General features: G+C 38.2%; 3 protein-coding genes across 5 annotated transcripts; 1 reads left to right on the top strand and 2 right to left on the bottom strand.

Moving 5' to 3' along the window:
- LOC133847940 (uncharacterized) lies at nt 1–11,137 on the bottom strand. Of its 2 annotated transcripts, none has more exons than XM_062283276.1 (8): nt 11,006–11,137; nt 8,004–8,436; nt 7,693–7,877; nt 4,777–4,956; nt 3,738–4,716; nt 3,245–3,630; nt 2,829–3,156; nt 1–1,903 (listed from the first exon to the last, which is right to left on the bottom strand). In XM_062283276.1, exons 2-8 carry the CDS (start codon nt 8,116–8,118, stop codon nt 1,212–1,214), a joined length of 2,865 nt encoding a protein of 954 aa, XP_062139260.1. In that variant the 5' UTR covers nt 8,119–8,436; nt 11,006–11,137; the 3' UTR covers nt 1–1,211. The 2 variants fall into 2 exon arrangements, with proteins under 2 accessions (XP_062139260.1, XP_062139259.1); XM_062283275.1 differs by lacking the exon at nt 11,006–11,137 and adding an exon at nt 9,120–9,247.
- On the top strand, nt 10,313–13,874 carry LOC133847950 (protein GUCD1). 2 transcript variants are annotated; one of them, XM_062283290.1, is made up of 4 exons: nt 10,313–10,328; nt 10,412–11,044; nt 12,918–13,063; nt 13,128–13,874. In XM_062283290.1, the coding sequence occupies exons 2-4, from the start codon at nt 10,566–10,568 to the stop codon at nt 13,232–13,234; spliced, it is 732 nt and encodes a 243-aa protein (XP_062139274.1). In that variant the 5' UTR covers nt 10,313–10,328; nt 10,412–10,565; the 3' UTR covers nt 13,235–13,874. The 2 variants fall into 2 exon arrangements, with proteins under 2 accessions (XP_062139274.1, XP_062139275.1); XM_062283291.1 differs by lacking the exon at nt 10,313–10,328 and having other exon boundaries at nt 10,335–11,044; nt 12,978–13,063; nt 13,128–13,866.
- Nucleotides 13,875–13,932: 58 nt separating this feature from the next.
- On the bottom strand, nt 13,933–17,155 carry LOC133847951 (arylalkylamine N-acetyltransferase 1). Its single transcript, XM_062283292.1, has 2 exons — nt 17,051–17,155; nt 13,933–14,648 (listed from the first exon to the last, which is right to left on the bottom strand). The coding sequence occupies exon 2, from the start codon at nt 14,621–14,623 to the stop codon at nt 13,949–13,951; it is 675 nt and encodes a 224-aa protein (XP_062139276.1). The 5' UTR covers nt 14,624–14,648; nt 17,051–17,155; the 3' UTR covers nt 13,933–13,948.
- Between the last annotated feature and the right edge of the window lie 994 nt (nt 17,156–18,149).

Raw genomic sequence — 18,149 nt, 5'->3', positions numbered from 1 at the left:
TTTTCTTTTTTTTTTTTTTAGACTTGCATAGGATTGAACAAACTCAATCGACTCGTTTTTAATTGTGTGGTAATAAAATGTATACATATATTAATCTTAAATTGGGGTCGCGAAGGGAGAAAGGCAAACAGGACAAATAATTTGCGCAAAATATTTATTTGCCTGCAAAACATTGGTTTGTACAACCTGAAAAAAAATGTATTATTCTTTTCTCGCTTTGTAAGATAGGGAAGGGGAGGGGGTATATTATTAGTTGTTGTTTAATAGGCATCTCGTATATAGACGATATATAAATATACATGGGCATAGTTAAAGTTAAACGACTTGTAGAACAATTCGTACTTGGTCGAAAAAAGTTGAGCTAGTCTCATCCAAAAAAAACTGACGTGTAATATTTTAGTATTACATAGACAATATATAGTAGAGTAAATAAAATCGAAATATATCGAAAAAAATGGCGAAACCTCTTAGCAGAAAATGAAAAAGCACATCGAAAATATTTGTATGTGTTTTGATCATGTTAACGCTTTTTGGTTATCTTCTGATTTCTTGAGTATACATATACATAAATATATATGTATGTATGTATATATATATATATATATATAGAGTTGTAGTAGTTAAATAGTTGTAGATAGACGAGTTGTGCACAAAAAATGTTTGCATTAGATTAGAGAATTGCGATTTCAATTGGTATTTTGTGGTGTTTTTGTTTCTTTTGGTTTTGGTTTTGTTTTTTCTTGTTTTCCCCATTTTTCTTTGTATATTTTTATTATGATTAAATTTTGAAACACTTTCGAGTTGCCATGCATCAATTTGTTTGCGTTTTCTAGTTGTTGTTGTTGTTCTTCTTGTTGCTGTTGTTGTTGGTCCGAAACAATTTGTGGCTGTTTTTTTCTTTGTTTGTTTTGTAAATAGTTATAGTAAATATATGTATATAGTTAATAGATACAGATGCTAGTTAACAATATCAACAAATGGGCGTCTTGCAGCCTGCATTCTTAGTTTAAAGTAGTGTGCGTGTGTGTGTGTGTGTATATATGTGTGTGTTCTATGTGTATTGGTGTTTTTGTTTCAAAATTGAAACTTTGGACGTTTTAGCTCCATCCAGTTGCCCATGCTCTCTCTACTCTCTCCTCTCTTCACTCCATTCACATTTCACACTCTCTCCCTCTCTCTGTCTCTGTCTCCGTCTATCTCTTTCCCCCTCCTTACTCGTGTCGCACTCCACATATGGACAGGAACGTACTAAAGTTGTGCAGACTGCACGCCGGCAGCACCGTGTACACAATGGACGCCATCTCGTGGCACTTGTGCCTGAAGTCATGCAACGCCTGCAACAGCAGATCCGTTGGCGGTGCCGCATTCACCTGATAGAACAGTTTCAAGTGAATCGCTGGCAATTTGCTGTTCGCTGCCGTCGCATTTGTTGCCGCCTCACCGCCCCCTAACGACGACGGTTGCTGATCGCCAGCGCCTCCGGGTGGCAACTGTTGTTGTTGTTGTTGTGGCATTGATGTTGCCTCTGTGGGCATGGCAGTTGTTGCTGTTGTTGTTGTAGTAGTTGTTGTTGCTGTTGTTGATGTCTGCTCGCCATCAGCGACAACATCACGTGGCGCTTCCAATGGACGTTGTTGTTGTTGTTGTCGTTTCGCTATCGGATAATCCTTGAGCAGACGATTCACAATGTATGTGAGTATCTCGTCCAGATTCTCGACGCTCAGACATTGGGCGAGACGACAGTGATTGCTCAGCACATCGTCGCTTAGCTGCGTCAACTGGGTGGTGGAGGAGGCCAGACCGGTGGCCACGTAGCAAACAATCGCCGCACAATTGTTTTCGTAGTTCCAGCGACGACGTATCGAAATCGTGTAATCACTGACCGAGCAGCCGGTTTCCTCATCTGCCAAAACAAACGAATAAACAATCGGTGTGAATAACTTTTAAGGCAAGCAATAATAATTTTAAATAATTCAATTATTACTAACTACTACTAGCTATAAAAGTTAATTACTATTATTATTCTGTTGTTATGACTCTTTTAATTTATGCTCGTCACATTTCCAATTGGAATTGTCTAGTAAATTCTTAAGCCTTTCTCTGCGATTCTCAAAATGTGTACTTTATATGTGGCTGTGACAATTTGTGACTCTTAAAATTAAAATCTTAAAGACTCACTTTTGTAGCGCATTATGAGCTTCTCCTAGTTAATTTACAACGTAATCGATATAAACATTCCTTACTGCGAAAGTTTACTTCAAATAAATGTATGCTTATAAGAAAATATATCTACCAAAACACTAAAGCCTTGAAAAACGTTCTGTATGAGGTAACATTATTTTATCTTTGTAAGTTAGTTCAAATTTGTTAATTAAGCGAACAATGAAAAATGGTCTCTATATATATACCACCCAACCTTTAACTATGATTATAAATGTGAATCTCACTTTGAGCTACATAAGTTGAAAGTTTAACGCCTATACAAAAGTAAAATATATAATATTATAAAGGGCGATATTTCTGCTTAATTTATATGTAATGAATATTGCTGTTTAAAATGAAATTACTGCTGGTTTCTTGGGCTAGTTGGAATCAACTATAAATCGATAATTTGCAGGCTACATGTAGATTAATAATTGCATTGAATGAACTTGGTTTATACTAAGTTTTAGCAGCATATGAATATAGCTGCAATAGCTAAACCTTTTAAGAATAGTTTATGTACTTGATACAGTTTGATCTACAGCAAAGTTGGTTTAGGATAACTACACTTTATGCCTGGGTTTAGCTCTAGCTATTACACACAATCCATATAAATTGATGCTTACAGTCGAAACGATCGTTGTGCGTGTGCGCCCAGACTTGCCACTCAACGAGGGCGTCGCGGGGCAGGGCGGGCAGCACAATGTAGTCCATGATGGCGTTGGTGGTGCGTCGCTCCCACTGGCGTCGCGCTTCGCCAATGAATGCCGGATGGGTGACAAAGCAGATGCCGTGGACAACATCACGCAACTGGCCCTGAGCATTCATTGCCTTGGCAATCCGACTGATGTGACGCAACGTCAGTTTGCATTGCGGCCGAATGCCGCCCTCGATGATTGTCATGCTGCCCGGCACCAGCGCAATTTGGCCCGAAATGTACGTGATGTCGCCAATCTGTAACACCACCACATGCCATTAAGTTACAATGTTGCCAAAAAAAGAAAAATCAAACAAACAATGAATACTACAAAATTGTTCTCACCCGCGTGGATTGACTATATGGACCAATATTGGCTGGCGCCCAATGTGAGATGCCCTGGACATGCATCGTATTGCGTCGGCCATTGAGCAGCGTTTGTGTCTCCTCGCTGTCATCGCCGCTATGCGTGGCCGGCGCCCGATATGCGATGGCCTCCATAATCACATGACAATCGTCTGGCAGCGGACACTCGACGCACACACGTGTCGGCGGATTGTGAAAGTTAAACGCCTGCAAGTAGACGCTATTCAATGCCGGATACTCGGCAATGGAGCGCACATAGAGTGTGGTGAAGCACAGATCCGACAGCTCATAGCCATGAGTGTGGCACAGTTGACGCAGCGTGTCCAACGCCTGTTGCATGCCCAGTTCCATGGTAGCAGCACAGCCTAAAAAAACAAGATTGAAGTTAATTAGTTAAGTGAATCAAAAGAGGGGGAATGAATGAATGCTATTTGTTGTGATGGGGTTAGGGAAGGGAAACGGGTTTGTTTACCCTGTATGCCAGCCAGCCACATCCAGCCTTTGGCATTGATGGCCGCACGCGGCTCATTGGCGAGTGGACGAAACTCTCGCTCATATTTCATGGGACTCGGTGGCTGTGTTTGGCCCGGCGGCATCGTCGCCGTCGCCGCATTATTGTTGCACTGCGTCGTGCTCAGCCCAAGCGAGGAGATGGCCAGCGACAGCGAGCCGCATACGGCGGCCGTGCTGCTGCCCAATGGATGCGAGCTGCCAAAGCCGCAGCAACTGTTTGCCTGCAATGCATTGCTTCCGATACCAAGGCCAAGGCCAATGGCATTGCTATTGCAATTGCCACCGGCACTATTTGTGGCAGCGGTGGCTGTGGCGCCGCCCAATGCAGATGTCGATGTCGATTGATTCGCATTGGCCAGCAGCAGCAGTGAGGCGCTGCCAGTGATGCAGCTACCGCCCCCCGCTGCCGTCGGTATGGGCTCGTCGACGCTGGCGCTCTTCGTTACAATGGGTATCGGCGAGGACGATGATGTGGCCAAATGGCGTCCAAATGAATTGCTGCGCGATATCAACTCATTCTGGCTCAACGATTCACGCAATCGCGTCTCCTTCTCAATTAGCTCCAATTCCGTTTCACTGAAATCCGGATCACTCAAATCACTGTACGTCGATTCGTTGAGATCGCTAATATAGTCAAGGGATTTCTTAACAAACACCACATCACCGCCGGCATTTGGCTCCTTCGGTTGTAGCGTTAGCTTCGTGAAATTAATATAGCCAACGGGACAAATGGGATCGGCACTGCTAATAATCGTCTGAATGTCCTCGACAACGATCCGTTGCTTGAACAGCGGACAGTCGAGCGTAAATGTCTCATATTCACCGCCCTCGCCGCACACATTCAAACCATACTTGTCCCGCATCTTCAGCAGATGCGTCTGCATCTCACGCAGCGATTTGCCCAAATGGCGATCGGGCACCAAGCCCAATGCAGCCACCTAAAACAAAAAAGGTGACGACAATTAATCATACTTGCATTTATTTATTTGAATACACACCTTTATGATGATGGCGTGCACCTGACAGTCGATCATCTCCTGCAGCAGTTCAGTCTGATCTCTCCTCCACAGATAGGCCAAGGATATCAAGTTGAGGCGGCTGCACACGTTCTCCACGCGTACCCGCTGATAGTCTGACAATATGGCCCCAACGGCTACCGCCTCCACATTGAGTTCGTGCTGCAAAAGCGTTTACAAATATTAGTAATCTTATTGACTTTGAGAACATTCAGAAATATGGTAAAGCTAGTATGATAAATGTTATTATTCCCTTTTCAAATATTGTGAAAGAACTATTTCAATGAAAACATTGAGAAATATGATGAAGTATGATAAATATTACTATTATAAATATATTACGAAAAAGACATATTATAAAAGAATTTTTTCATTTAGTATCGTTTACTTTTATGATAATATATGATTTGAAAATAGTGTAAATTATGGTAAAGTATAAAAAATATTATTTCTTTTTGAGAAATTGAGAAATATGATAAAGTAAGTATGATAAATATTATTATTATAAATATATTATGAAAAAGACATTTGTTCACATATTATGAAAGAATTTTTTCATTTAGTATCATTTACTTCTATGATAGTATATGATTTGAGAATATTGTGAAGTATAATTAATATTATTTCTTTTTCACATATTGTGGAAGAACTTATTCAATGAAAACATTGAGTAATATGCTATAGCAACTATGATAAATATTATTTCTTTTTCATGTAATCATATGGAGGCACTTTTTCATTTTGTATTGTTAACTTTTATGATAGTATATGATTATGATAAGACTATATAATATGCAAGTCTTGAAACTCTCCTTTTAAGCATAACAACTGATCTATGTTTAAAAATAAACAAAATATCATCAAGGACTAATTATATTTCAAAAGCGCTTATATAGAAATTATATTATAAATACTGCAATATGCAAATCTAATTTGCTGCAATAGTTTTTCATTTACAACTTTGTATTTATTCCAATTTAAATATATTTTAATTGGTATTAAATAATCTGTTCTTTTTAATGTGCTGATCATTTCATTTTCATTTCGAGAAAAAAAGGGTGGCTTTAAAAATGATTGGTCTAAAATAGTTTAACCCACATTAAGCAAAGATTAAATATATATATATTTTTTTAAATAATCTGTTATTATTTTTAATGTGCCATTAAAACTGAATAGAATATTTCCATTTAATAGATGTTAATTGGCTCAACATTTTAAATGCTTAGTTAGAAATATAATAATAAGCATAGGTTAAATGCAAAATATAATAACTTTGTATAGATAATGCCTGAAAAATACTTTAGTGCTACACAAAAAAATGTAGTAATAATTCATTTGGCTATAAAACGGACTTAATTACAACTTTTAGATAACGTATCTATTGAAATTTCCAGACTAATGAGCTAGTTTCCATTTTGTTAACACCTTTGCCGTAAAGCAATTAACATAATAATTACTGATAGCGGACATAAGTGGAATTTCATTGTATATAAATGGACACAATATAAACTCGATGTTTGAATTTCATTTGCTTTAAAGTCAATTTCCTTGATTATTGTAGCTTCGACTTTGCGGTTATCGTAATGTGATAGCATTATCAATATGCAGACGAGGGCTCAGCGTTACAGATCGTCAATATATTTATAGTACTATAATTAAAATTATAAGTAGAGTAAACAATGCATCAAGTTGAAAAGGGATTGAAATTGTGTATAAAAGTGTTGAGTTCATTTCTGATAAAGAGACGAGCGAGTGAAAGAGAGAAAGAGAGAGAGAGAGAGAGAGAGAGAGAGAAAGCGACTGAAGTATAAACAAATATTTGCAATGCTTCACGTGTTTAGTGACATTTCTTGTGATTAGATTACGATTACCCAAACGAAGCGAAACTAATTTCCGCAATTATTTTGATTATTTGTTTCGTTACGTTGCGTTTTGTTTTGTTTGTGGGTCGCCACAACACGTTCAAGGACATTTTACAGACAATCAACAAATATATGTATATGAATGTGTAGCCAAGATATCCTTAATGCAAAAGGATTCGCTTCGCTGTCTTCAATACTTCTAGTGCTCTTCAGCACGCTAGCCTTATTTGTCAAGTTTTGATTGAATTAACAACAAACTAAGACACGGCTAAAGTTTACTCGACTGTCACGATTCCTCAACTTACGCATTGAATTGCGGTGCAGCTGCACTTGGTTTTCTCTTTCTCTTTCTCTCTTTCTTTTTTGTTTCTTACACAACCTTGCAAGTTTATTTTCTCAGAAAGTAATCATACCTATTATTATTATTATTATTATTGTGTGTACCTTCTGTTCTCGAACTCTAAAATGAATGCACCTTAACCGCACTTAGTTTTGGATTCTTTTTTTTAAAAAGAAGTTCTTAAATCAATTCGATTATAAATGAATTCTAGGTGATTATAATTATATATTATATATATAGCAGATCGTAATTGTTGTCGCAATTTTAGCTGAGCAGAAATCTATAAGAATTACAATCTTAAATGGGAATTTAAGTAGAGTGGAAATTACCCATTAAAATAAATATCTAATTCGAAATATAGAATATATATATATCGTCTAATTATATATAAGAACTGTTAACCTCCAATTTTCTGGGCTAAGACAGAACTTGCAGCTAATTATCAATTTTACAGAATTTTCAGAGAAGTTACAATATTTTGTAAGGTTTATACCCGCATTGGGAGACTATCAAATAACAGGGTATCAGAGATTTAACGTCATGCGCTACCTAGTTGCATCGTTAATCGCTAATCAGACACTACAATCTGTGCGCCTCTCATGAATATTTATTATAGACATTTCCTCGTGGATGCAATAGAAACTGAATTCGTGCTGGGTTGGATTTAAAGTTGGGGATTTAGGGGGGGGTGGTTACCTTGCACGTCTCGAGCAGACTGTAGAGATCCTCAACTTCGTCATCATCGGTGGGCACATATTGTTTGCCTGTCTGTGTGCTCTTGCCCTTGGTCTCCCGTCTATAAAGTGGCAGTCCCATTGCGCTGGCAAGTATCTCGATGCCCATGTGTCCAACGGTCTGATACATGAAGCTATCCAGCTCATCTGCATTATTAGCATTATTGTTAAACGATAAACCAAATACACAATGTTGACAAGTAAATACATATACATATGTACATACATATGTTGTACTTATGTATGTAGTGGGGGAGTGTTAATTGAAGTTACCTCGATCCTTTGGATGCAAATTTGCTAACGCGACAATTTCGTGACCCTCGGCGACGCACTGCATCATGTTGTAGCAGCTATCCTTGCCGCCACTTACCATTGCCACCACACGCATCTTGGACTAAGTGTGCGTGCGTGTGTCTGGGTATTTGTGTAGCAAATTTGGTATTATTTGATTTATTAATTTTTATGATTTTATTTTTCTTTTTGGTTTGGTTTGTGCTGCTCGTTTTTAGCTAGAAGAGGAGGAAAAAGTGTTGTGCGCTCATTTGGTCTGTTTGTTTGTTTGTTGACTAGACTTGTTTACTGTATAAAGTATAAAGAACGTAGTGTCTTCTATTAACACAGAGGCGGCTGTCTATTTTTGATGTCGAGTTGAGTTGTCTTTATTATTATTATTATTATTATGATTATTTTATGTTGTTGCTGTCAACTGCAAAGAGAAAGAACGACAAAATTCATTAGTGGTCTTGCTTCTTCTACAGCTGTGCTGTTGTTATTGTTGTTGTCCTTGTTCTTCTTGTTGTTTGTTTAATGGCATGCTGCTTCTGCTGCTACTGTTACTGCTACTGCCGCTGTTAAAAGCTCTCTCAGGTGGCTGCGAAATCTAATTAGACGCAACATAATCAAACACAAGGGCTGCCTACTTAATGCACTTTGGCAGCCGGCAAAGTAACGGAACGACACAGCAGCTGCTCTGCTCTGAGGTAAACACAATGATTATATTATAATACAAAAACAACAAGAGCAACAACAAATAGCAAAGAAAGAAATAAAAGCATATAATGTGTAGACAACACAGGATGGTGTTGGTTGCTTGCTTGGGCGCCTCTTCTTCTGATTATAATTGGCAAAACTCGGCCAAGCTAAATGATTGCACGAAGGTCACACACACACTGTTACATACACACATGCTTGCGCATGCATATACAAATATAAATATACACATATGTGTAGATTGTACATATTAGCGACATGCGTATCACAAACACACACACATACACTATTCAGTCTACTGAGTATGGCGCCGCTCTTATGTCGCTTTTGACCCAAATATCAAATTTGCCATATACACAAATCTCTTCATATTATTGTTTAATATATTTATTTATTTACCCGACCAGTTCTGGACGTGCACGACTTTTGGAATTCGCACACTAGCTAGAGATGAAGATACATCGATGGCACTATCGATGCATCGATGTTTCTCACATGTTAAATATCGATTTTTTTTTATGAAAATCATCGTTGTGTTTTGCAACCAAATATTTTAATTCACAATTGAATAAATGGTTTTACGTTTAATAAGAATATATTTTTGTAATGCTGTTTAGCTTAATATCCGTGCCTTAAAAATAAAAAATCGAAGTAATCCCGATAAATATTCTTTGGTTCCACTTTATGTTTACCAGTTCATAACCGAAGCGTCATGATAAGGCGCGTTGTTTGAAGAGCAGCTTCTTTTCCCATCGTCTTCAATTTATCTAAATACCGTCAATTTTTACTCCAATCATCAGATTCCCATTCATGAATGGATAAAGTTGAAGCACAGATTAACAAGTGTTCATATGAACATGTTTTTCAAGTTTTTCAGTAGTAAATGAGTTAATTTTGTTAACGGTCAAATTCACACGACACTGAAATGTTATTTCAATTCTTTGTTATATTTTTTTTTAGCAAGATTTGGTGCATTGCATTTATATTTTAAAAATTTAATTGCGCGCTATTTTAACGTTGTTTCATTAAAATCAAATATTGTAAGTTGAACGCTTCCAAATGTGTATATTTTTTTGTTTGCACGAATTAAAACGATTTTTATAGTGTTTGCACTGATTGTTATTGTTTAAGAGATTCTAAATATGTGTAACACTTTTATATTAATGTAAAAATAGCTGTGGCTATCAGCAAGCCAAGCTTTTATGTCCATTTAATGTGCATATTTGATTGCCTGCAATTTATATGCAGCTTAACCGGTGTGACCACAAGTTAAAACTGAAAAAATATGCTAAAATATACTATAAAAGTCATATTTAGCCGAGCCCAGCTTACGAATTCGAAATGGATTTCTAATGTTAACTTGCAGTTCGAATGTTATGACATTCGAAAATTGTTTTGTTACTGTGATGAAAAAGTAAAAAGAATGTATTGAGCAAAGTGTGTTGAGGTGTTTAAAATTGCTTTCGATTGAATTATAAATTTGTGGAACGCGTTGCTAGGTTTATTTAACGCATTTCTTTAAAGTTACTCAATTTTGCGCATGCTGCTCACTTTTGCGTATTGTTTTTCTTGCTTGCGTTAGCAGCGTTCTGTTAAGTCCAAGGCAAAGTGAGTTTGCATTGCGTCTAGTTAAGTTTCTAGTTTTTTGTTTATAAAAACTCAAATTAAAATAAACAACAATTGTTTTGCAGTGTTGTCAACAATTCCGCATCTAAACATTCACTCGAAGTGCACACTCATAATTTCTTAATTATTAGAATTGCAACCTTCTTCCAATTGCAATAAAATAGAAAGTTTATATAAACAAAACGGAGTAAGCAATAACAATAACAATTTGGAAGAAACATGAACGTGTTACCGCAAAGTAAACATTACAATTTGACACACTATCAACAACGCTACAACTGGGACTGTGGCCTGTCCTGCATACTGATGATATTGTCAACCACACAGCGCGAGCAATTCCTCAACAATTTCGAAGCAATCTGCAAGGAGGAAGGTTTTGGTTCGAGCACATGGACAATTGATCTATGCTATCTGCTGCAACGCTACCAAGTGCGCCATGAGTACTACACACAAACGCTGGGCATCGATCCCAATTACACACAGCACATGTATTACTCCAAAATCATTGACAAGGACGAGAAGCGTGTGACGCGCAAGTTCAAGGATGCCAAAGCTCATGGACTGCGTGTGATGCAACGCACCGTCGATATGGATGTGATAATCAAGCATTTGGCCCGAAACGGACCCGTCATCCTGCTGACTAATGCATCGCTACTTACCTGTGACATCTGCAAACGCAATGCGCTCGAGAAGTTTGGGTGAGTCCTGATTCCTTTCTCTAGTCCTTCCTCTCATTCTTCTCTGCACGAATACAGTCCAGTCCGAGTTTGTTATACTACTTAGAATTATATTATATACTTTGTCAGTCAACACTTTGTTGATGGTTCAGAAGAGCAAAGGTAACTTTGAGTTACAAACTTTATACATATAACTGGACTTTATCCAAATTGTTTAGAACAAAAATAATCGAACAAACTTGTAAGCAATCAATGAAAATATTTAAATATCTAACAACTAACTGATTTGTGTCTTCGATAAGCACTGGTTGAAGGACATTTTATGGTTTGTGTCTCAACAAAATTGAAAGGTGCAAACCAGACATCGTCACGGGTGGCAAATTTCGACACTCGACTCACACCCGTACTTTTAAGAGTGCGAGTGCTACTCGTGCACTCGCAAAACGAGTGAGAGATACACACTTATTCAAAATCATGCGAGTGCTGCGAGTATGAGTCATTGTCATACTCGAGCCTTTCTTGCACTCGGCTCGTACACACTCGTGTCTCGCGGGTGGTTGTTCTTCGTGCAACCGATCATTTTAGACACTCTTGACGAAATGCTCTGACACTCGCGAGTGTTTTGCTCTGACACTCGCGAGTGTTTTGCTCAGACACTCGCGAGTGTTTTGCTCAGACACTCGCGAGTGTTTGATCAGACACTCGCGAGTGTCTATTGATGCTTGTGTGTCGCGGCTCGCGGGTAGATTTTATGACTTTTGACTTCTTTGAATGATTTTTGGGTGTTTTTTTACTTTGACAAATGGTCAAATAAAATATCAGGTGGTTTTTCCTGAAATTTATGGAAATTGCACAAATTTGCAAAATACCCTTTTGTAATTATATAGGCATTTACAATAGTGTTATAAACAGGTAATAAAATTTCTGATTTTCCGGTTATTGGATTTTCCACATTTCCTATTGAATTATAATATTAATTAGGTATGAATGGGCGTTACATTTTGTCGGGTCAGGTCAGGTTGGTAAATTTTCAAGAAATAAAATGAGTGCACAGCGCACCAGCAATAACAAGAACAATACAAAAAGCCGACGGCATTTCTTGCATCTCAATATACATACACACAAACGTACATATGTATGTACATACATACAATCGTGCCGGTCCACTCATAATTTTTTACCCATAACCACCGGCACCGGCTTTACCCGAGTGCATAGAATCACGGATCGCAAATTGCCGAGTATGCCTCGGCACTCGCACTTGCGAGTGTAAGGCTCGCGAGTGGCGAGTATGCCTCGGCACTCGCACTCGCGAGTGTGAGGCTCGCGAGTGGCGAGTATGCCTCGGCACTCGCACTCGCGAGTGTAAGGCTCGCGATACACTTATTGCTCATGAGTATAAGGCTCGCGAGTGTGTGTATTTTTGGCCACTCGCACTCGCGAGTGTAAGGCTACCGAAAAGGCACATGAGTAACGGGTGCACCCGTTGAGTGTGTATACCCGTGCCGTTCTCTGGTGCAAACTAATACCTGAGCTCTCGGAATAATTTAAATTTAAAATTGTAAATCGCTGAGAATCTTAAGAAATTTATATACTTATTAAATAATCAAATGTCTTGCAAGTTATCAAGTTATGGACTGAGTTTCACAATAGCAATGAATACCTTCGAACGAAACGAAATACTATTCCAAGTTTTATTAGGGAACACCGTATAGTAGCTAGATCTTGAAATAAGCTTGAACTTTATCAAGAACGATACAAATTGTATTTATTTTCTATGCTGAAAATAGCATAGAGAACTGAGTACAATGTTTGCCTCTGACTGTAAATTTGTGGAGAATTGTAGTTACCTAGTTACCTCTGTAGATTGGCTAACTTTTTGCTTATTATCAAGTTGCTTTCGTCTATCTTGTATTGCACAAAACACACGTTTGCCCACGGATAAAAACAAAAGATATGCCGGACACTATGTGGTACTCTGCGGCTATGACATGGACAGCAAGAAGCTCTACTACCATAATCCCGAGGTGCAGGATGGACGTAAGTACATCTTCCTTAATGTTCCTTATCAATTTTTTAATGCTCTTCGTTAATTTATTTGCAGACATTTGCCGTTGTTTGTCGGAGGCCATGGACACGGCTCGCACAGCTTTTGGCACCGATCAGGACATTATCTTCATCTATGAACAGCAACAAAGCAGCGATCAATAGATACTTATATACATATATTCGACAGCCGATGCCTGAGTCGATGCTAAATGAAATTAGAATGGCTATTTTAGTACCTTGCCGAGCAGTTTGCCAGCGTTGTTTGTTGTTGAATGGAATCTGCGTCTTGTGATATTAAATTGTAGGAAGGAAGGAAGGAAGGAAGGAATTGAATTGCATTGCATTCGCTTGTGCTAAGGCTGGGCCTCTCTTTCTCTAATCTGATGTACCTAATGCTTATATGCAAACATATAAGGAAACAAATTTATATTATAAAAACATCAATATTCTATTTAATGTATTTTTTTTTTTTTTTATTATTGTAAACATTTATAACATTGCTATTTTATAGTTGCATTTAAGCAATTCAACAAACACGTACACTTAGTTATTGTTAGTTATTTAGTTGATTTAAGCTAACAGTTGGTCCCCATTTGCAAAACAAAAATAACAACTTATGTATTGTTCAATTTGAAAACAAATGTTTGTGACGTCGCAACAATTGCTGTTGAATTGTGGCATTAAGTGAAATTATCTATCTATACTCAATAAGTTATATCAAGTAATGTACTTATAAATTTTTTTCTCCATAAATATTTGAGCATGTGTTCCGCCCTCTTTGCGCGCATTCCAAAAAAAAAAATATTGTGTAAAAGTATATAAATAATATATGGTATATGGTATATGTAGATAAATATGTTTATGGATGCTACTAAACTAATGATCGTTTTCATATTTTAGCTCCTTGGTTAGCAGCTGCAATTTGATGTGAGGCGCTTCCACTGGCAAAATGATGCGACCCTCATCGTCCCTATATTTGGCATAGAGCTGCTCGGAGAACGCCTCAAAGCCCTGGGAGCGCAGTATCTTCTGCGAGAAGATGCCAGTGGCATCGGCCTTGAGCAGATGATAGCCAGATTCACGTGCCACCTGCTCGGCACGTCGCACCAGCTCCTTGGCAATGCCCTGACCACGATAGCGTGAATCGACCGACAGGATGCGCACATCAAAGATGCGTTGCACATTGTAGCGTGCAAACAGGTCCACCTGCAAGCTGTGGCGATACAACAGCTCAAAGATCTTCTTGTAGTTACTGTCGCAGCTGAATTGCAGTTTGTCCAGCGCCTGTTCCGTATCGCCAGAACGCAGCACACCGTTTAATATGACGCCAGCTATTTGGCCATAGTTGACGCTATCCTTACGCTCATCCACGGCCATTATGCTCAGCTGATCCTGCAGCGTGGCCAGGCTGTGATGCTCCAGTTCACGATTGCCGCCGCCCTGCTGGCAAAGTCCAGCTGCTCGATTCAGTGGCTCGTCGGCAAAGAAATTGCCCCGCAGATGATCAATCACACGCTCGTAATAATCGCCACTGATTAGTTTGTACTCCATTTTGCGCAAAATTTGCTGGACGTAACTGGGAATGTATAGAAAATTCATTCAAATTCGTTATTACAATGTTTTTTAAGTAAAATACAACATGTTCGGTTAAAATACTCTTATAATCAAATTAGTAAAAAGTATAGCATAAGCTTAAGCGCTTCCTATTGCTGTTACAAATAAGAGAAATTATCCTAGCTCGGACATATGTATAAGCATTTGACTCGTGACATGGAAATCTATCGATTGGCATCTGTAAAATGTTGTGTCATCTAAGAAGAAATATGTAAAATGTTGACTTCAGGATGGAAAATCGTCGAAAACACAAGTAAGATTTGAGTATCCTTTGGTTAGCTGATAGGTCTAATTAATATGCGTCGATTGACATAGGACTCGACAGGCTATGCAAGGTCTCGAGCGAGTTGTGACTATTTTTCTCTTTACATACTTCTAGCCCTTCAAATGGTCGATATAAATGTGATTTTGAGAATTTTACGCTGAAAAATGTAATGCAAATGAAAATGTAACGCATTTTTTTTTTTGTAATCCTAAAAATGCTTGAATATAATTCGTTACTTATGAGTACAAAAAGGTAAGTCCTTTCAAAATCAGTCACGATATAATAAAAAAGGTAATTAAGTACAAAAATAGTCAAGATGGAGATGTAGTTGTTGTTGTTGTTATTACCCAGTCGATATAGCCACGAACAGCCAAAAGCACAAAACCAGCAAGTGAAATACCAGGCGAACAGAAATCAGCAGCAAGCGGAAATGCAAAACTTAACTTGCTTATTTACTAGCGCCATCTATGGGTTGTCGCCGTAATGCCGATATATATTGGTACATCCCGAAAGTATGCAATGAAATTTTTTCCAGCATGTTGCTGCCATTTACAAGATGCAAATTTTCAATTGTCCTAGCTTGGCCATATCCTTACATATTTTTACAGGACCTATTGCATTCGATTCATGGTATCAAAATATATCGATTAGCATCAACAAAATATGGGGCCATCTAAGAATCCAAAACTTGAAAAATTTTGGCTTCAGGACGAATGGAGAATCGATAAAAACTCAAAATCCTTATTATTTCGAAAAGTACCAGGACTATTTGAATATCCTTTGGCCAGTTGATAATGCTATTAAAAAGAAATTGTTTGAAGCTAATTTCAGCTTGATCCTGCCAAGGACTCCAGAGATATAGCTAGTTTTCTGTTTAAGAAAATCTGAGTATATCTCAGCTGTTTGAAGGAATTTTAAGGATGTTGTTATTGTTTCAGCTTCCTTATATCAATATCTATCGATTTGGAAAAGGACATCCAAATCGTTCTTAAGATGGCGAAGTTACTGAGGAAAATTTGAATTTTGGTCAATTTTTCAATGTCACCCCCTTGGAAATTTTTTCGATGAATTTTTTTGTTGGCTTATGGAAATCCTTGAATGCAGATCGATAGTGCTGGCATCTGTGATTACAAAAATGTGTGCATTTTTGAAATTCCTTTAGATCCTGCCGAGTTGTAACTATAATCATAGTAAAAATTTACATTGGCGCACCCTCAAAGTATGCTACAAAAATTATTTTTTAAAAAATTGTTCGATAATTGTTTTGGTTTAGTCCTGCAGCTCTTTGAATGGCTATATTAACAATATCCTTAGGGATTTTCACTTGAATTTGTTCGGTTTGTTAAAATTAACTTTCTTGAACAGTATTCAAAAATGATAAAGGGAATCTAAGGATCTAAGGATATTTGGAAAATGTTCATCAATCAAAAAGTTTTGGATAAATAATTCAATTTTTAAATTGAAATAGAAAGTCCTCAGTTTGCACTCAACAATTTAATGAGCACTTCAGCTGTAATTTCAAAATAATAACAGACGCACACACGTACACACCCATACGCATTAGAATAAATTTGTATGTGTGTACGAGAGCAACAACTACGCACATACATACATAGATTTGTTGTGCTAGAGTCAAGCTCCTCTCAGTGGCATTTTTGCTTCCATAACTCAATTAGAGAGCACTTGGGAGGCAGCGCGCTCTCTCTCTCTCACACACACACACACACGCATACACTTAGGATTTGGCATTTCAACACGCATGTTGCACTCTTGCTCTCTCTTTTACACAGCCTGTCTGTTTGTATATGTGTGTCTGTCTTTTGCACTCGCTCATTGCTTTGTTGATGTTTGTTGTTGCTGCTGTTGAAGTTGCTGTTGCTGCGCTGCTGCTATTACAATCGCATTATATCCAACATTTACGTCGCCTAAACGACAGAGCTTCATCAAATACCATGACTTCCCTCTCCCCTCTCCCCATACGCTTCCCTCACCAACACACACTCACACATAGAGCCTGACATCACCTGCAGAGGAACTACTTAGTTGCTATCGAATTTAATTATTAATTTTACACACTTGATTTGCATTAAATTACTTACTTTTTGGAATAGTTAGTTAGTTTGTTTCTCTTATCACTTCAAATTCAATGTTTGAAACTGAGTTGCGGGAGCTAGAAAAAAATATGTAACCTACTTGCGGGCGCTGCAAAATGCGAACTGCGACCAGAAAACCAGCAGCAACAGCAGCAGCAGCAGCAACAGCGGCAACCAGCATCCCAGCTGTATTCCTGTGTGAGAGAACACACAGAAAAAAATGCTGCCTGCCCAGTGGCGTCGTTTGATTTGCGCCCCGCTCAACAAGTCGCTGTAAACTATGCTCGCTGTGTGGACGGCTCTGTGCAAAAAACATTTTTGGGGGCGCGCCTCACTACGCCTTACGCATTTAACGAGCGTGTGTGTGTGCGAGTGAAGGAGTCGTTGAGTGAGTCAGAGAGCGAGAAAGCGAGTGATTGCCTGTCTGCCTGGCTGCCTGGTCGTGACTTATGGCAAATACGAATACAAATGCGAGAGAGAGGCACAAAAGCTTCTTTTGTTCGAACACTTCACGCCTTACGCCTGCTTTCCTCTTTGTCCCCCTTCTCCCTCTCCTTTGACAAACGCTACGCTACTCTCTTTCTATTTACTCCCTCCTAAAATTTGCCAGCAACAACAAAGCCAACTGTTGATTCTCAATTGCATGTGAGAGTGTGTGTGTGCGTAAAGAGTGCTTACATACTACATACATATATGTATGTATGTATGTATTGTTTGTAAATGTGCATGCTAGAGAACGAAGCATGTATGTAAATAAGTGCGTACACACGACTTTTTGACTTTGATATGACTGCTGAAGCATCATGGAGAGGGTGTCATTTTTATAGCAAATTATCGAGCTTTGATATTGAAAGCTTTCATTTGAGCACGGCGGCACTTTAACGCACGTAAGTAAAACTATCATGATGTACGCAATAAAATCATACTTTATAAGGTATGTGGCTATAATAAATGAAAATAGATTTGCGTTAATCTTACAAGGGGAAAACGAATCAATAAAAGAGCGCAACAGGTGACAGCATGGAAAAGCTGTAATTTATAATATTTTATGCTCAAATTTTGTATTTGTTTCTTTTCTTATTTATTTTAGAGACAACTTTCTTTG

This window comes from Drosophila sulfurigaster, chromosome X (genome assembly GCF_023558435.1).
Source record: "Drosophila sulfurigaster albostrigata strain 15112-1811.04 chromosome X, ASM2355843v2, whole genome shotgun sequence".
Classification (NCBI taxonomy): domain Eukaryota; kingdom Metazoa; phylum Arthropoda; class Insecta; order Diptera; family Drosophilidae; genus Drosophila; species Drosophila sulfurigaster.
This window is presented reverse-complemented; position numbering and strand designations above follow the sequence as displayed.

Bases quoted from the DNA above. Each gene is read 5' to 3' on its own strand.
- LOC133847951 (XM_062283292.1), bottom strand. From the start codon at position 14,623: ATGGAGTACAAACTAATCAGTGGCGATTATTACGAGCGTGTGATTGAT.
- LOC133847940 (XM_062283276.1), bottom strand. From the start codon at position 8,118: ATGCGTGTGGTGGCAATGGTAAGTGGCGGCAAGGATAGCTGCTACAAC. The intron at 4,957-7,692 runs GTAACCACCCCC...ACGCTTTTGCAG, and splicing joins GTCTGCTCGAGACGTGCAAG to CACGAACTCAATGTGGAGGC. The intron at 1,904-2,828 runs GTAAGCATCAAT...TTGTTTTGGCAG, and splicing joins GCACAACGATCGTTTCGACT to ATGAGGAAACCGGCTGCTCG.
- LOC133847950 (XM_062283290.1), top strand. From the start codon at position 10,566: ATGAACGTGTTACCGCAAAGTAAACATTACAATTTGACACACTATCAA. The intron at 11,045-12,917 runs GTGAGTCCTGAT...CTTATTATCAAG, and splicing joins AATGCGCTCGAGAAGTTTGG to TTGCTTTCGTCTATCTTGTA. The intron at 13,064-13,127 runs GTAAGTACATCT...ATTTATTTGCAG, and splicing joins TCCCGAGGTGCAGGATGGAC to ACATTTGCCGTTGTTTGTCG.